The 17,219-nt window shown below is 34.1% G+C and overlaps 3 protein-coding genes across 3 annotated transcripts; 2 read left to right on the plus strand and 1 right to left on the minus strand.

Moving 5' to 3' along the window:
- The first annotated feature begins 931 nt into the window (after positions 1-931).
- Positions 932-3,688, plus strand: LOC145610252 (cationic peroxidase 1-like). The gene is made up of 4 exons (XM_081665561.1): positions 932-1,316; positions 1,446-1,628; positions 1,858-2,026; positions 3,249-3,688. The coding sequence occupies exons 1-4, from the start codon at positions 1,053-1,055 to the stop codon at positions 3,638-3,640; spliced, it is 1,008 nt and encodes a 335-aa protein (XP_081521687.1). The 5' UTR covers positions 932-1,052; the 3' UTR covers positions 3,641-3,688.
- A 2,251-nt stretch (positions 3,689-5,939) lies between these two features.
- LOC145622355 (uncharacterized) lies at positions 5,940-7,679 on the plus strand. Its single transcript, XM_081676393.1, has 2 exons — positions 5,940-6,451; positions 6,554-7,679. Exons 1-2 carry the CDS (start codon positions 5,940-5,942, stop codon positions 7,677-7,679), a joined length of 1,638 nt encoding a protein of 545 aa, XP_081532519.1.
- Positions 7,680-11,113: 3,434 nt separating this feature from the next.
- On the minus strand, positions 11,114-13,841 carry LOC145622378 (cationic peroxidase 1-like). Its single transcript, XM_081676403.1, has 4 exons — positions 13,638-13,841; positions 12,468-12,659; positions 12,201-12,366; positions 11,114-11,517 (listed from the first exon to the last, which is right to left on the minus strand). The coding sequence occupies exons 1-4, from the start codon at positions 13,839-13,841 to the stop codon at positions 11,114-11,116; spliced, it is 966 nt and encodes a 321-aa protein (XP_081532529.1).
- Between the last annotated feature and the right edge of the window lie 3,378 nt (positions 13,842-17,219).

Consider the following 17,219-nt stretch of genomic DNA (forward strand, 5'->3'; position numbering starts at 1 on the left):
TGGTGCAGAGTTTAGGGATGGCTAGCTAACTTCTTTTCATTTTTTTTTTTAAAATCTATATAATAAATGTTAAGAGTATATCAAAGGACAAATTTTCAGCCCATACTTCTTTTTTAGTTTATTATTTTTTCAACGTCCACGTTTAGTATGGTTTTGTTGAACAAAAATAGGATAGAACAAATGTAGTTGTTGTATAACATTTTTTAACATATAATCCATACTTCATATGCTTTTATATGTATACTAATTAAATCTAATTTATTCACCAAAATAAATAAATAAATAAATAAATTCAAATCTAGTTTATATTACTGATTAAATTGTTCTTTACTATTATAATCAAATTTAATTGACTCTTTTAATTAAAACAAATTGTCAATTTAAATAAATTAAACCACTTATGTGAACAAAACAAGGTCTAAGAAAATCTTCCTCTTCCATTTGTAACGCCTTATGACTCATTTGGACCTAGCAACAAAATGGTGTATTCATATTTCATACAACATATTATTGTCCACTTATTATTTATGCTTATACGATGACAAAAATAACTCCATTTATACTCTTTCTTTTTTTCATGACTTTTTTTTTTCTTTGATTTTTATCTCATTGAAAGCTAAGTTTAGAGTTGATGAAGAATTCGATTATAAATATAGTAAAGATAATTATCATTATTATTATATTTTATAAAGAGACGACAATTATATATTACTAACACGGTGATGTGATTGACCAATTCGGCAAGAATTATTCTCAATCAATCGCATTAATACAGCTCATTAACTTCCTAAGAATCATTATATTACATATTTCTTGATATTGATTTCTAACCTACAATTTGATGGATTATATAAATATGAATTAAAAATTTATACGATAAGTGTTGTCGGTTTTTTTCGTGGACATGGTAACAATTGAAGAAAATTATAATTCATGGACCTCTTCTACAGTTTTCAATTTGCAATAATATAATCGTAGTTTATGAGTTCAACAAAAATCATATAAATTTGAGTTCAAAGTATCTTATTGTTACAAGCTTTCCTAGCTAGCAAATGCTAATTACTTGTAATTTCATTCAAGTTAAGGCTATTTTAAACTACATGGCTCCATTTGCTAGTCTTTGCATGTTCTTGCTTCTCGTCTTATCCTTCACCACCACAACTCATGCTCAAAGTAGGTTGTCTACAAACTTTTACGATTCAAGATGCCCTAATTTTAATACTATCGTTCAATCAGTCATTAGAGATGCTATTGCCAATGATCAAAGAATGGGTGCTTTGTTGCTTCGCCTTCATTTCCATGATTGCTTTGTTGGTGTAAGTACCTAGCTAGATTATACACATTGTACAATCATCTAAATTCATGTTAGCACTAATACTTCCAATAATGTGAATACTCGTTATGAAAAGAAATTGTAACATGTTGTGACTTATGTTTAAATACAGGGATGTGATGCATCAGTATTAGTGGATATTCAAGGTGGTGAAAAACAATCCGTTCACAACGTTGGCTCTTTGCAAGGATTTGATGTGATAGACTCCATCAAACAACGAGTTGAGGCTACTTGTCCCGGTGTAGTATCTTGCTCAGATATTGTGGCACTTGCTGCTAAAGAGTCTGTTGTTGCGGTGAGCTACTAATTAAACACGCTCAATAAAATTGACAAAAATATAAAAAATAAAAAATAAATAAAATTAAATAAAAGGACTATTATATTTTTTTATACCTAAAATTGCTAAAGATATAATATGAGAAACAATGTATGTAACATAATATAAATGATACATAATTGAAATTAATAATATGATCTAACTAATTATGTTAACTAATATAGTAATTGATTGTTGGAATTTATAGCTTGGAGGTCCAAGCTGGAATCTTGAATTTGGAAGAAGAGACTCAACTTCAACACCAAGTGCTGGTGCAGCTGATACTAATCTTCCCTTCGGTTCTGATAACGTCCGTGACCTCGTCTCCTTGTTCTCTCGCAAAGGTTTTTCTGTCCGAGAAATCGTTGCTCTTTCAGGTTTTTATTCTTTAACCCTGTCAATTCTCTAATGATAATTTAATTTTTTTGGTGAAGATAAATAATTAGATTAAAGTAGCTGATACGTAACAACATTATATATATGATATTAAAAAATAATACTCAACGGTCCGATTTCTTGGATTATATCAAATTTCAACTCTAAAAACTTGAGAAAATTATTATAATCTTCAACAGTCTACTCTTAGCAATAGTCTTCCATTAGGAATGCGTGGTTATAATATAATTAACATTAGTAGTTCTTATCCTCAAAATCCTATCGCAACATTTTGTTTTATATAAACAAAAATTAGAAACTATGTAACACTTCCTACGTTGTCTTCTGAATGTAACAATTCTCAGATTATTTAATTTCATGCTAGTAACGCGTGATTTTAATTATTAATATATACTCCGTATATTTTATTAATCTGTAAAAATTATAAAATCAAATAAGTATAAATCGAGACGTATCTAGCTTTATATATCTATTTTCTCGTTGTTATCAAAACTAGTAAAAGTAGAGTATATGAATAGTATAAAAGTCAATATGTTGCATTAAAAAATGGTGATAATATATGTATTTCTTTATATATAAGAATTAAATATACTTCTTAAAATAGAACTAAATTGAGAATTCATGAAAAAATCACGAGTATATTGGTGTGATAAATGTTAATATATCCTCAAAATTTCCTTTTTATACTTCTTAAAATAGAACTAAATTGAGAATTCATGACAAAATCACGAGTATATTGGTGTGATAAATGTTAATATATCCTCAAAATTTCCTTTTTTAGTTTCTTAAATATAACCCTTAGGATTATGTTTAACATTTTAAAGTATAATATTTCCTCCGTCCCACAATACATGAGACGTTGGACTTTTTATTCACTATTCATGCACTGGCTAGGTTTGACCATAATTTTTTATTAACATAATAAAAATATTTTTTATAACAAAATATGTTGTTAGATATGTTTTAATATAAAGTTTCATAATATAATTTTAAAAATAATTTTCATTAATATTTAATTATTAAAAAAAAAATTCAAATTAGCTAAGTAAATTAACATGTGTGCAATGTTTAACCGTGTCATGTATATATTATGGGACAGAGAGTATATAATAGTGGAATACAATCCTATTATAAGTCTTTGCGTTAATTACTTTCAAATTAATCTATGTATAGTTGGCTAACACAAATTATGTTTATGTTTAGGTGCTCACACATTAGGGCAAGCTAGGTGCCTAAGGTTCCGAGATCGAGCCTACAACGAACGAAACATTCTTCCCGCTTACGCACAATTCTTGCAAAGTATATGCCCCCGAAATGGTGGTGACAACAACCTTGGTCCGTTGGATGTTCGTAGTCCGAACGCCTTTAACAACGAATACTTTGTGGGTTTAACCAATTTTGAAGGTCTACTTCACTCGGACCAAGTACTATTCACCGGTCGTGGAGGCCAAACTGATCGTGCGGTTCGACTCTATGCGAGTAATGAGGGAGCTTTCTTCAATGATTTTGCTGCTGCAATGTTGAAGATGAGTAGGCTTGGTGTTCAAACGGGCAATAGCGGAACAATCAAAAGTAACTGTAGGGCTCTACGTTAAGGACTCACTATTATTTAATCGTCAAGAAGTGTGATGAAAATAATATTATTTAATATATTTTAATTGTGTATGAAAATAATAAAGAAGTTTATATGCAAAAATTAATTTGCTGATTAGGTTATGAAATAAATGAGTGAAATTAAAAGTTTATTAAATTTATGGACGATAACAAACTTTTGATGGGTTAAGATGTAATAATATTGATTTTTGTTTTTGTTAGTTATTGAAATACATACACTACCTTCGTTCTTTTATATTCTACTCGTTTCCACGAATCTGCTGGGCCTTTCCCACAACCAAGAGACGAAGAGTCTACTCCTTACTTTACTAGTCCAAGGGCGTTCCAATCTAAAATCATATGGCGATTGGAGTACCCTCTTAGCCTTGTAAAGTGATTAATTATCTTTTCTTTTTTCATTATGCATGGGTCACTTTGGAAAGCTTATACTTCAAGTCTTCAACAGATATGAATTAGGGAAGGCATAAGTGGCAGATGAAAGATGGATAAATAACGGCTTGAGATAGGGCGTTAAATTTAATATCCAATGATTTGTATTTGATATTTAACTATTCATTAGTCTTATTTGAATCCTTCTACTAATTTGATACTAAAAGTATTAAGTTTATGGAATAAGTAGAATAGAATAAGTTGTTAATATTTGGACATTAAACGTAGAATCAAGCGCAGTACGTTAAGACTTAAGCTTCAATTTTTGAACAATTATTGATAACTTACTAGATCAAATCAAACCAGATAAATATAGTTAAAATTTAGAAGAGAAGACATAAACTTAAGACAAAACCTTGTTGCAACTACATTGATTATTAACTACGTGTCAACTTCCAGTTTCCCACACAAATAAGTAACCTCAACTTGTGAAATGAGGAAAAATTACAGTATTACGTATTGTTAACTTGCCACCCAAGTAACAAAAGTTAACCAATGTCTACTTGTTATATAACAATTGAAATCTTTTTAGTTTGATTAGCAGACTTTCAGCAATTAGAAATAGTCATTTATGTGATATCATCCTTTATTAGTTGCATGCTTACTTCAAGTTCTTTATACTTGTGGTCTTCATCATACACACGTACGCATGACTTTGTTTAATTTCACATAATGTAATAAAGTAATTATTTTGATGGCTTATAGCTAGCAACTAACTTATATATACAACCATAAATATTTAATGTTTTCAGTTCCTAATTTCCTTCTCTCATAAAAACTCAGTTCAATTCAGTTCAGCTTCAATCAGTTCATTTCAATAAATCAGAAAAAGCCCTAAGAGTTGATATCTAAAATACAATGTGCTGTGATGTAAAATACAACTTTGATATAAATTGATCATTTTATCTTTTTATAAACTATTAGTGACTAACTCACAATTTTTAATTTAAGTCTAAATTTTTTAATTAAGGTTTTTTATGATGGTGAATTTGAGATTTTTAAATGACAAAAATATAAATTAAAAGTCATTCATTAAAGAAGCTCATATATATCTAAATTTGTTCATGAAAAAAGCTCGCTGATTAACTTGGTTATTAAACGAGCCATTCACAAATTGTTTGAAAATATAGCAATATAAATTTTATCTACACCAATCTACGTGCCAGAAAGTAACTAGAATTTGCTTTTTGAATTGTGGATATTGTTGGAATATTTGCTTAAAATTATTATTAGTGATTTACAAATTTTTGTATGTGGCTGGCCACATGGTGCGGCAAGGGTTACTTGTAGGGTGTTACTGGTTTTGTTAGGTGTTACTTGTATTCTGAGGTTACTTGTATGGGTGTTACTGGTTTAAGTCAGGGTTACTTATAGGGTGTTACTGGTTACTTGTAGGTGTTACTTGTATTTTGGGGTTACTTGTATGGGTGTTACTGGTTTTGGTCGGGGTTACTTGTAGGGGGTTACTGGTTTTGTCAGGTTACTTGTAGGTGTTACTTGTATTCTAGGGTTATTTGTATGGGTGTTATTGGTTTTGATCAGGGGTTACTTGTAGGGTGTTACTGGTTTGGTATAAGATTTTGGTCTAGAGTTACTTGTAGGAGTTACTCAGAATACAAGTAACACTATTAAGGATATATTTTAGGGAATATTAGGATATATTTACTTAGCATATTTTGTGCTAAGATATCTTTTGATATTTATCTTTTTGGTAGTTTCCTAATCCCATGTTCATAGGGCTAGCTTGTATTATATATTCTTGCGTGAACATCAATGTGAATTCAAGCCTTGTGTTTTGATATTTAGCATGGTATAAGAGCAAGGTTATTTTTTTCTCACTTAAACACAGTCATGGCTGGCGGTGATACACCACCGCCACCACCACCAAAAATTGAAACCAACTCGCCTTTTTATTTAGGGGCGCATGACAGACCGAGTGATTTTATCACGCCGATTCGATTGAAACTAGACAACTTTGATGCTTGGGCGCATGCTGTTTATGTTGCTTTGTCTTCTCGTCGAAAATTTGGGTTTTTGGATGGAACCATCACCGATTTTGTGCCACCCGCAACCAAGGATGATTGGGTTGTGGTGCATTGTATGCTTGTTTCGTGGCTCATGAACACGATCGATCCGGAGGTAAAATCTATGCTTTCTAATTATGACAATGCTAAGCGTCTGTGGGATGATTTACATGAACGTTTTTGTGTAGTAAACGGTCCTCGTATTCAACAATTAAAGGCTCAAATTAATCGTTGTGAACAACCTAAAAATATGTCTGTTGCAATTTATTTCTGTAAATTAAAGGTTTTGTGGGATGAACTTGCTAAGCTTGAACCTTTAATTAATTGCAAATGTGGAAAGTGTGTTTGTGATATTGGCTGACAACATGAAAAACGCCGTGAAGATGATCGGCTGCAACAGTTTCTTCTTGGTCTTTGTTCTGAGTTTTATGCTCAAACAAGGTCCAATATTTTGGCTCAAGATCCCTTACCTACGTTGAATAAAGCCTATCATCAGGTTTCGCAAGAGGAACTAGTGCGTGGTTTTGATCGGGTTCGAGAGGACCCGCCTCCAGCCATGGGGTTTGCTGTCCGTACATGGGCTGCAAATCGTGGTCGCGAAGGGTCGGGTTCTGTTTGTGGCAAGTGTAAAAAGGTGGGTCACGAGACATCAAGTTGTTGGTCGGAAAAAGTGTGTAACCATTGCAAGAAAAGGGATCATATTGAGGCCAAGTGCTTTGATCTACACGACTATCCTTCTACCATGGGTGATGGTAGCCAGGGGGGGAAGTCCTCTAGTGGTCGCAGTCAAGGGTCGGCTCGTGCCAATGCTGTATCAGGTTCGAACACTTCCTCTCAAGGACAAGTGTTTTCTAGCGAACAATGGAAAGCAATTACGGGTTTGTTTGGTAATGCCAAAGTTTCTGAAAATCGCTTGAATGGTAAGTTTGATGTTTCTTCTTGGATTATTGACACAGGGGCTACACACCATGTTACAGGTGAAAAGGCTTGGTTGTTTGATACACAAAATTTTGAGTGTCCCGTTGGTTTACCTAACGGAGATACTGTGGTTGCTTCATTAATTGGATCGGTTCGATTATCCGACAAGATTACTCTAATCGGAGTTCTTTATGTTCCATACTTGAGTTGTAATTTGTTATCTGTATCACAACTGTCTGATGATCTTAATTGTATTGTCCAATTTAACCCTTATATGTGTGCTATACAGGACCAAACGAAGGAGCAGATTGGAACGGGAGCTAGGAGAGACGGACTATATTATTTTAGCACTTCGGATACGGTGAACCATGTCGGTGTTGAAGTACCTTCAAGCTTGGAATTGTGGCATCGTCGTATGGGTCATCCTTCCGAGAAAGTAGTTAATTTGCTTCCTCATGTTAGTAGTAATAAAGAGAGACTTGATAAGGGGTGTGAAGTGAGTATGCGTGCTAAACATCCTAGAGACAAATTTCCTTTAAGTGACAGTAGAGCTTCTCTGATCTTTGAGAAAATTCATTGTGATTTGTGCGGTCCATATCGACATGCTTCGTCGTGTGGAGCTCGTTATTTTTTTAACTATTGTGGATGATTATTCTAGGGCAGTTTGGATTTATTTGTTGGTTGATAAAACAGAAGTTTTTCGAATTTTTTGTCTTTTGTTGCAATGGTTGATAGACAATTTTCCCAAACTATTAAAATTGTGCAAAGTGATAATGGTACGGAGTTTAATTGCTTGCTTGATTATTTTCGTAGTACTGGAATTATTTTTCAAACCTCTTATGTGGGAACTCCACAACAAAACGGGAGGGTTGAGAGAAAACACAAACATATTCTTGAGGTCGGGAGAGCCTTAAGGTTTCAAGCTAGCTTGCCTATTTATTTTTGGGGGGAGTGTGTTTTAGCCGCAGCACACCTAATTAATCGAACACCCACTCCTTTGTTACAAAACAAAACTCCATTCGAAATCTTGTTCAATAAAACCCCGTCTTTTGATGCCATTCGTACCTTTGGATGTCTTTGTTTTGCTCACAATCAGAAAACCAAAGGGGACAAATTTGCAAGCCGGAGTAGAAAATGTGTTTTTTTGGGGTATCCTTTTGGGAATAAAGGGTGGCAATTGTACGATCTTGATTTGAAAGTTTTTTTTGTCTCTAGAGATGTCAAGTTTGTAGAGGGTATATTTCCGTTTGGTAGCCCGGAGGATGTGAATATAATGTCCACGGAATTTGGTCAAAATAATGCAATTCATGATGATTTTTTGGAATGTGAATCGTTGCATGAGAACGAGAATTACACAGGGGATGCAAATGTTGATTTGTTACTTCATGATCAAGGGGACACGGGTGATGACGCGCCTCACACAGACCTGGCCGCGACCAGGCTGCGGGACGGTGATCCCAGCCGCGACCAGGCTGCGAACCAGCTTGTCCAGCCGTGTACAGCCCAGTCCGCAACCAGGCTGCAGGAGACTGATCCCAGCCACAACCTGGTTGCGGAGCCCACTGCCCAGCACGGTACTGCAGGTGTGCAGCAGCTGGGCAGCACCGTGTCCCCGGTCGGGCAGCCTCACAGTGCTGCTATCGCTTCTCCGCCACCCACCGCCGAGCTTGAACATGGTATTGAGACCTTGAGAAAGGGGTTTCGCGAGAAAATTTCATCGGTCAAGCTTCGTGATTATGTGACTTATTCCGTATGTGCTAATAGTCCGTCTCCGTCCTCTCCATCTCCGACTCCTCCTTCAGGTACGCCATATCCTTTAGCACATTATATAAATTGTGACAAGTTTTTTGTAAATTATCGGAAGTTTATTGCAGCAGTTGTTCAGGGAAAGGATCCAAAATCATTCAAAGAGGCTATGCAGTCTGAGGGTTGGCGGAAGTCTATGAAAGAAGAGATACAGGCTTTAGAGGACAATGGTACTTGGTCTTTAGAGCATCTTCCCCCCGGCAAAAAAGCTCTAGGGAGTCAATGGGTGTATAAGACAAAGTATTTGTCTAATGGTGATGTTGAGAGGTTAAAATCTCGACTTGTTGTTTTTGGAAATCATCAGCGTGAAGGCATTGATTACAGTGAAACTTTTGCTCCGGTGGCAAAAATGACTACAGTTCGGGCATTTCTTGCAATTGCAGCATCCAAGAATTGGGAACTACATCAAATGGATGTTCATAATGCATTCTTACATGGTGATCTTGATGAGGAGGTGTACATGAAATTGCCTCCAGGTTTTGAGAGCTCGGATCCTTCGTTGGTATGTCGTTTGAGGAAGTCTTTGTACGGTTTGAAACAGGCTCTGAGGTGTTGGTATGCAAAGCTCACTACTACTTTGAAAGGGTATGGCTTTACACAATCTTATTCTGAGTATTCTCTTTTCACGTACTTTAATGGGGATGTTCAGATTAATGTTTTGGTTTATGTGGATGATCTTATTATTTCTGGGAACAATTCCGCTGCGTTAGTGGTATTCAAGGCTTATTTGTGTGATTGTTTTAAGATGAAGGACCTTGGTCCTTTGAAATATTTTTTAGGCATCGAGGTAGCTCGTAGTCCTTCTGGTTTGTTTTTGTGCCAAAGGAAGTACACCCTGGATATTATTTCTGAGGCTGGATTGTTGGGGGCTAAGCCGTGTGGGTTTCCTATGGAGCAAAATCACAAGCTCGGTCTTGCAACGGGCGAACTGATGGCTGATCCCGAGTCCTATCGTCGTCTTGTAGGACGATTAATTTATCTTTCGGTCACTTGACCGGATCTTGCCTACTCTGTGCACATCCTCTCACAGTTTATGCAACAACCTCGTAGTGAGCATTGGGAGGCGGCTCTGCGAGTCGTTCGATATTTGAAGGGTACCCCGGGTCAGGGAATTTTGTTGAGTGCTCACAGTGAACTGACTCTGCAGGGTTGGTGTGATTCTGATTGGGCGGCATGTCCAATTACTCGGAGGTCATTGACAGGGTGGCTTGTATTTTTGGGTCGTTCTCCTATTTCTTGGAAGACAAAGAAGCAAGCTATAGTTGCTACATCCTCATATGAGGCCGAGTACATGTCGATGTATTCTGCTACTTGCGAGTTAAAGTGGTTGAAGGCTCTATTATTGAGTCTAGGGGTGAATCACCCTAAGGCGATTCCATTATTTTGTGATAGTCAGTCGGCTCTACATATTGCTAAAAATCCAGTTTTTCATGAGCGCACGAAGCACATTGAGATCGACTGTCATTTTGTTCGTGATGCTATTATAGATGGTTTGATTTCTCCATCTTATGTTCCAACGACTACTCAATTAGCGGACATTTTCACCAAAGCTCTTGGGAAGACGCAGTTTGATTATCTCCTTTCCAAGTTGGGCACGTTTGATCCACATGCTCCAACTTGAGGGGGGTATTGAGGATATATTTTAGGGAATATTAGGATATATTTACTTAGCATATTTTGTGCTAAGATATCTTTTGATATTTATCTTTTTGGTAGTTTCCTAATCCCATGTTCATAGGGTTAGCTTGTATTATATATTCTTGCGTGAACATCAATGTGAATTCAAGCCTTGTGTTTTGATATTTAGCAAACACATACAAGTAACCCCACGATACAAGTAACCTCATAATATAAGTAACACCCTACAAGTAACCCATACAAGTAACTCCTGAATACAAGTAACCCTAAAATACAAGTAACCGTGCCGCATTGAAAAACCTCTGTTAGTGATTAGTTTACTCCTAATGTCTAGGAATTTACTCTCCTAAGTGACTAGTTTGTGTTAGTGGCTTAGAGTCATAATTTTTTTTTTTTTTTTTCCTTCTCTCAAAAGATAGAGTGGTAAACTCGGGTTCAAGAAAAATAATGTCTTATAAACGTATAGTAAATTAAATATAGCAACTGTTTATCATATTGGAATCAAGTATTTTATTAGAGATAGTAACTTGTGCACACCTTTTTCTATGATTTGAATTACAAACATACAATTGACCATCCTATAGTTAGTTCTTTTTTATATTTATTCCATACATCACACACGTTAATCTATAGCAAGTTTCAAAATTTTGGAGCATTAACCTTCCTACAATTAGTTCTAATCTCTCCTTTAGTGCCGGTAAGAACACCAGTTTGTCCAAACTTTGTTATTGCCGTAACATATTCCTTGAAAAAAATATCCTGATTTGAGCTATAATTCGCGACTATGGCATCTGTGATTCCTCCCTTTCCGGTGTATAGTTCTTGATCTATGCCAAGAAGACCTTTTTGTTGCAACAAGTTTTTAAAGTATGCATTGTCAAACACGTATGGTGTGGTGGAGTCGATTGGTATACGTTCGCTATTGTTTCCAACCTTGGGGCAATGTGCTTGCATCGCCTTCGCAAAGGCAGGATCTATGTTCTTATCGTCATAGATATGCTTTCGGAAGGTTAAGCATCTTGCCCTACCAATTGTGTGAGAACCTACTCAAGAAACAACATTAGTCAAAATTTACAATTTGTGGCTTTTCATATAATTTTAGGTCACATTTGTTAGTGGACCAATTCAACCAATAACTTAAGCTGATGGTTGAGGCCCAGGAGTATGTTTTATACCTGGTGCGAATTAATTCCACTTTGAAGGAGGGGCGGATGAGATTCGAACCCGTGACCTTTGTGTCACGCTGGCTCCGATACCATGTTAGTGGACCAATTCAACCAAAAGCTTAAGCTGATGGTTGAGGCCCAGGAATATGTTTTATACTCTATCAACATTGCGTCTACAAAATCATTACAACGTGTACTCTCTCTATATCATAATATAGGATCACTTATTATTTTTCACGGGAGCCAAGGTTTCTAATATGGTAGTGTATTATTTATACAAGGTATTTCTATATGGGAAAGTACAAAAATAAATAATTAAATTATAATAAAAAGTGACAAATAAGCTTTGCATGTATGGTAATTTAATATAAAAAAAAAAGGTAATTACAGGTTCTATAGTAAATGAATCGATCACTATATTATAGGATGGACGATACTAGATAAACAAATAACTTATCACATAAAACTAATTATGTTTATTATTAAAGAAATTGCCTCTTGTTAAAAAAAAAAAAATTAAAAAAAAATGCCTCCTTTGTGAATAATAGAAGGGAAATTACCTATCAAAGCCACAAATTCTTCTGTTGTATAGCCTTTTTGTTTAAAGGCCATAATTAGAGCTGGTAATTTCGCATTAAAAAGAAAACCTAAGGCATCAGTCAACATCTTATGTGGTTCAGTTGAATCTCTTCTTCCTAATGGTAATGGCCACGCTGGTCCACCAAGCTAGAAATTCATGATTAATAAGAAAGAAATGAATTAAAGGAATAAATTAACAAACAAATTAATGATTAAGGTGGAACATGAAAATAATACGATAATCATACCGTAACAACAGAGTCTCGAGCAGCTGATGCTAATATATCAGCACATGATACAACACCAGGACATGCTTTTTCTAGTCGAGCTTTGATTCTATCAATGACTTCGTATCCCCAAGTTGAATTTGCATTTATAAAGGAAGACTTCTCCCCGGATTTCTTTGGTGTGTCGTCGAGTAATATTGATCCATCACATCCCTAATTATAAATTAAATAAAAAAATTAAGCTACAATTGTTTTTTTTAAAGCTAATGATACAAAAATATATCTATATAATTTTTTTCTAAATTAAAAAGTAAATTATATGGGAAAATCATAGCCACCCCTATCTCTACCTATGTAATGATGGATAAACTTGATTGGCTCCTGTTTTCTTCCAAAGAAACAAATTTGTAAGAAGTAAATTTACCATTTATTTACTAATATGAAGATTTGATGAAAGGAAAAAAAAAAAGGATGATTTTACAGTAGTCGTTTGATAAATAACTACCATATTATTTTAATAGTATACAATATGATTGGTTTATTTTTTTCACCTTATAAAATGGTCACAATTAGTCTTATTATATCTACTATGCATACACATTTATTGAAAATTTTAATCCAATATATAATAATTTTTTTTCGAGAAACTATAAAATAAGAATAAAAATTACATAAATGTTGTTAAAAATTAAAAAAAATGTTGATAATACTATTTTATACCTAAAATTAAGTAAAATAATTAATTATTTGGAAAAAAAATATATCAATTATAAACTTTGTAATCATGAAAACATTATGGTAGTCATATTTTAAATGACTATTGTAAAATTTTCAAAAAAAAAAAAAAAAGAATTTAATTAAAGCTTACATTTATCAGATTGAAATTTCACAATATTACTTACATATCCCAAAACTTGACAAAAATGACCCTCCCTCTCATGTGTCCAGGGAGAAGAGAACATGGAAGATTATATAATTACATTCGAATGTATAATAGATACTATTTTAATTTATGGTTAGAATTCTAACTCTAATAAGAGTAATGAGGAGGATATTGACATGAATTAATATTGCATGAAAAAATTAATTAATTGCTGTTTTATTGTGATCCCTAAATTATTTATATTGTGCACATGTTATATATGTATGTATAAAAAATTTAAACACTTAGTCCTAAGATATTAGACTTACACCAATTCCACAATCACTGAAATGAAGATGAAGAAGAGATCCACCCATGCCAGGTTCTTTCTTTAACGTTTGCCTAATTTCATCTTCAATTATGCTTTTAACTTGGGGGCATGATTTTGCATAGTAATTCTCGGATAATTGAGAGAATGCCGATCCGAAAACTACAAAGATCAAGCACAATTGAAGCAACGAGGAGGAAGCCATGGATGATATTTAAATAGACTAGAGAATATGCATAAAAAATATGAGGAAATAAATTAAAATAAGTGTTAAGTTACTATCTCAAATTATTATGTTTTATGGATCTATTGTATTTTCTTTTATAGTGTTTGAAAATTATCTACACACTCTATTTTTGATGACCATGCTTGTAAAGTGCAATGCAAGTCCCTTATTTAGCATATCTAATTATGAAATTGTCAAATTTATTCAATATTATTTTAGCTTGGTTATTAATTAAATTAGTTGGTTTATTTGTTCTTGGTTTATTTCAATATTTGAACATTGTAAACATTTAGCGTTTGTGTGGTTGCTTATGCATTAGGGTGTAACGGAAGTATAAAACCACGCATGATGTGTGTTCTTGAATATTTGCACACATATGTAATAATCGGCTAAGAAATAAAAATGTTATATTTTGCAATTGCATGGAAGTTTAGTGAATTAGTTGGTCATGTTAGTCATGTAGTGTAATATAGTGTCATCTAATTTTCTCTTTGTTAGGTGCAATTTTACTATAATTTTCTATAAATTTAGAGTTAGCAAATAAAACTACTGAATATACATACCTCAACATTAAATAAATTCAAATTCTCCGATATCTTATATCTCTAACAATTACATTCAAATTTTCTATCGTTGTTTTTATTGTTAATTGGTTAAGCCTTAAAATAGTTTGTGGAAATTTGATATAAGGCATTTAGCCATTGTATATATAAAGTGTTTGAAAATACAATAATTTACATTAAAAAAAGGAATATAGGTATCACAATGAGTATAAATCATCGTACTCAACTCCACAATGTTAACGGTGCTGTGCTATACCCGTCATAAAAATTCACTTCACAAGTCCAAGAAGGTTTTACCTCAATAAGACAATGATGAAAGTTGCTCCCAGCATCTGCTACAAAAATCCACTTCACAAGTCCAAGAAGGTTTTAATTCAAAATCATAAGGCATTGTTGAAAGTTACCAATGTAATAATATCTTCTTTGGTCTTGAGTTTGTACAACACCTATTGCAATTATTACAAAATGAGTGATTATTTTTCAAAGATAGGATTAACCCTCTAGCCTTATAAAGTGGACAAGACTAGGGGTGAAAGTAATTCAATTTAAAACCGAACTGAGTAAGAAATATGTTTTATTATTTTTATTTTTTTAATAAATAAAGTGCGGTTTGATTTTGAAAAATGAAAAAAATGCAGTTTGCAATTTGATTTGGTTATAGGTAGGAAAACTGAAAACCAAACTTCAAACCAAAATTTAGGCCCAATTCATAATTGCCTAGAGCCCAACCAAGAGCAATCTTGCTCCATCCAAAAATTGGTTTTGAAAATTAAGCCAAAAAAGTTACTCTCTCCATTTTTTTAAGGTTACACTTTGCAAGAATTGTGAATAAGCAATTATGCAAATCCCCTTATTTAACATGTATCTTACATAAAGGTGTCAATTTGGTGGGTATTTGAGTCAGGTTCACTTGAATCGGGTTAGACCTAATCTATAATTCTATTTCATAGTTGAGTAATGCTAAATTAATACTTCGTGTCCTTACAAGTCAAAATATAAAATAGATCTTTTTCAGGTTGGATGGGATCAAGTTGCTAGTTAAGTTAGTAATTATCTCCGCCAATGAACTTAAAAGCTTTGGTAGGAATTTCAGCTGCAAACTGACTCTCCTTTAATTCTCGCTGTCAATGGCTCGACCTTAGCCTACTATTTTGCTCCATTCTTTGAAGAGATTTGATGGTAAGAGGTTAAACCTTCCTTTTCATCAACATGAGCGAGAGTATAATGAGAAAACCCACATGTGAGTGGTGTTTTTTCCCACATTAATTGAGTGCATAAGTGAAAGTTTGTATTGGGATGTGTATCCTACTATGTTGAACACAGAAGATAGTTATGTCCACTTTATAAGGCTAAGGGCCTACTCCCCTCATTGCCTTATAAGGTGGAACCTTCTTGGTCGACTAAAGTGGACACTTGTGGCGGGTGTGGCCCATACCCGTTTATTAGGAACAGTACCGTATCACTTGCTAGGTGTGTAATTTAACTAAATTGATAAATAAACTACTCGAGCTCAAGCTTGATTATTGAAGCTCGCATATGTTTGTTAATATAAATTAATAAATTACCTAAACTTGAACAACGAACTCGTCTTGAACAAATCATCTACTTATGTACATGAACTCTTTTTTTTTCTTCATAATATACTGACAGATTTTGTACAATTACAAAATCTGGAAGAATAGGACAATTTCTGGAAGAATATGTATGAACAATTACAAAGAAAAATTTAGAGAGAATCTTGGAAGAAAAGTAATAAGAATTTTATGTATTTGTGAATAAATGACTTTACACCATATTTGGGGTTATATACTACAGCTATTACATAGAACATTCTAGAGAAGTAAATACAGGAATAACAGAATTAGTTATAACTGATTTTAGAGTAACTAACTCTAACAACCTCAAGCTGACGTGGAAGCTATAACTCTAGTGTCCAATATCCCCCCTCAAGCTGGGACCTGGATGAACCTCAGGCAGTCCAAGCTTGGATAACAAATGGCGAAATTGAGCAGATGGCAAAGACTTGGTGAAGACATCTGCTAACTGATGCTGTGTAGGCAAGTATGTGAGCTGTATTAAACCCTCTAACACCTTATCTCTAGTAAAATGTCAGTCAATTTCAATGTGTTTGGTTCTCTCATGGAACAAAGGATTCTTGGCTATATAGAGAGCTGATTGACTGTCACAATGCAATGTTACAGGCTTCAAATTTGTAACACCCAAATCTTCAAGTAGCCATACAATCCACTGTACTTCTGAAGATGCAGCAACCATAGCCCTGTATTCAGATTCTGCTGAAGACTTAGAAGCTGTCCTTTGCTTCTTGGATTTCCAAGAAATAGAAGAACCACCCAACAAGAGAATATAACCTGAAACTGATCTCCTAGAATCAGGGCAAGCACCCCAATCTGAGTCAGAAAAGGCCTGTAAGCAGAACTGATCTGAAGCCTTCAATAAAATCCCCGGACCTTCTGTATGAGCCAAGTACCTCAATGTATGCACCAAAGCTTAAACATGAGTAGATCTAGGTGACTGTAAAAATTGACTTAGAACCTAAACTGAGTAAGACAGATCAGGCCTAGTATTAGTCAAAAAATTCAATTTACCAACTAAAGATCTGTATTTTTCAGCATTGGAGTAGAGAGCACCATCAAATGCTGAAAACTTCACATTCAAAGGCAAGGGTGTGACTGCTTTCTTACTGACATCAAAACCACAGTCACCTAAAAGATCCTTTGTAAACTTCTTCTGACTAAGGAGAATACCAGCATTTGTATATCCCACCTCAATGCCT

The sequence above is a fragment of the Chenopodium album genome, chromosome 3 (genome assembly GCF_948465745.1).
Source record: "Chenopodium album chromosome 3, dcCheAlbu1.1, whole genome shotgun sequence".
In the NCBI taxonomy this organism is placed as follows: Eukaryota; Viridiplantae; Streptophyta; class Magnoliopsida; order Caryophyllales; family Amaranthaceae; genus Chenopodium; species Chenopodium album.